This window comes from Etheostoma cragini, unplaced genomic scaffold (assembly GCF_013103735.1).
Source record: "Etheostoma cragini isolate CJK2018 unplaced genomic scaffold, CSU_Ecrag_1.0 ScbMSFa_2165, whole genome shotgun sequence".
Taxonomy (NCBI): Eukaryota; Metazoa; Chordata; class Actinopteri; order Perciformes; family Percidae; genus Etheostoma; species Etheostoma cragini.
The window spans coordinates 2,918-4,174 of NW_023266297.1; the positions used below are offsets into that span (position 1 = coordinate 2,918).

Here is a 1,257-nt window from a genome sequence, read left to right on the forward strand (position 1 = left end):
ACAGAGCCCGTCCCCCGGCCAATCACAGACACAGAGCCCGCCCCCCTGCCAATCAGAGAGCATTGCTCTGAAGCCCGGCGAGAAGAAGACGCCGCCGGCGCTGTCCTGTCCCGTTCAGCCTTTCAGCGCCCGGCTCGCCGTCCTCGGACAAGTCTTCACCGACAACACCTGACGGTCAGGTGACCAGCCGCCGGTCAGGTGACCGGCTGATGTCTCGGACACTTTTGTTTCTGCTCTTTTGACATTTTTTCTGCTTTTGGTGCTTTCACGGTTGAGTATTTGTTTTTATTTTATGGGCCGATGTGTCTTTAAATGTTTTTGGTCCCGTAAACTTTGGGAAACTTTCAGGGAACGAAGACGACCTGATGAAGACGACCTGATGAAGACGACCTGATGAAGACGACCTGATGAAGACGACCTGATGAAGACGACCTGATAAAGACGACCTGATGAAGACGACCTGATGAAGACGACCTGATGAAGACGACCTGATAAAGACGACCTGATGAAGACGACCTGATAAAGACGACCTGATGAAGACGACCTGATGAAGACGAGGAGCGTGGCGCCGTGTCGGATATTTAGGACTTTAACCTCCTTTTGTCCTCCTTTAATAAACGTCTATATTTGAAATCTGAGTTTCTTTTGACCATAAAATGGATTCTTCCAACGCTCTTTAATTCCTCTGATCTTCACTATTTGTCACAATAACTCATAATTTCTGCTTTTTAACTCTAATATCAGGTATAATTCTGTATAAATGAGGGTTATTGACCATGAATTCCAGAAAGTATAAAACTAGTAAGGTGGTGGTTGTGGAATAAAAAATTAAATGATGTGTTTAAAATGTCAAATGTCGAAAAAAAGGGTAAAATAATAATAAGTTGGTGTTTTTGAGGCGGGAGGACGACACGGGGTTAAACGCTGATTAATGTTCTGAAGACAGGACGTCTGTCCAAAACATTTAGTTTTTAACAATTTTTCTTCTTAAGTTATTTTTAAAAAGATAAAAAACTTATTTTCAAAGTGATAATTTTGCCTTTTTCAGATTTTGTAAATTAAAACGTTTTCCCTCCTTTGACTGAAAGATGAATAAAAGGACTGAAACAAAAACAGTTTCCTGATTCAATCATATTTCAATGTGCAGCAAAAAATGTCCACATTACTGTTACTTGTCTCATAGTGATTATTTACATGGAGTCTGGTGGAGATATGCTGCTCTATACACACTAAAAGTAGTGATTATTTACATGGAGT

The 1,257-nt window shown here is 41.2% G+C and overlaps 1 protein-coding gene across 2 annotated transcripts in view; it reads left to right on the forward strand.

Moving 5' to 3' along the window:
- The window catches only part of LOC117940305 (ER degradation-enhancing alpha-mannosidase-like protein 2), an 826-nt gene extending 619 nt beyond the window's left edge, over positions 1-207 (forward strand). The window contains exon 2 of one of the 2 annotated variants that reach the window (XM_034865634.1): positions 29-193. In XM_034865634.1, coding sequence (XP_034721525.1) covers positions 29-172 — 144 coding nt within the window. In that variant the 3' untranslated portion in view covers positions 173-193. The other variant, XM_034865633.1, reaches the window with a different exon arrangement.
- The last annotated feature ends 1,050 nt before the right edge of the window (positions 208-1,257 follow it).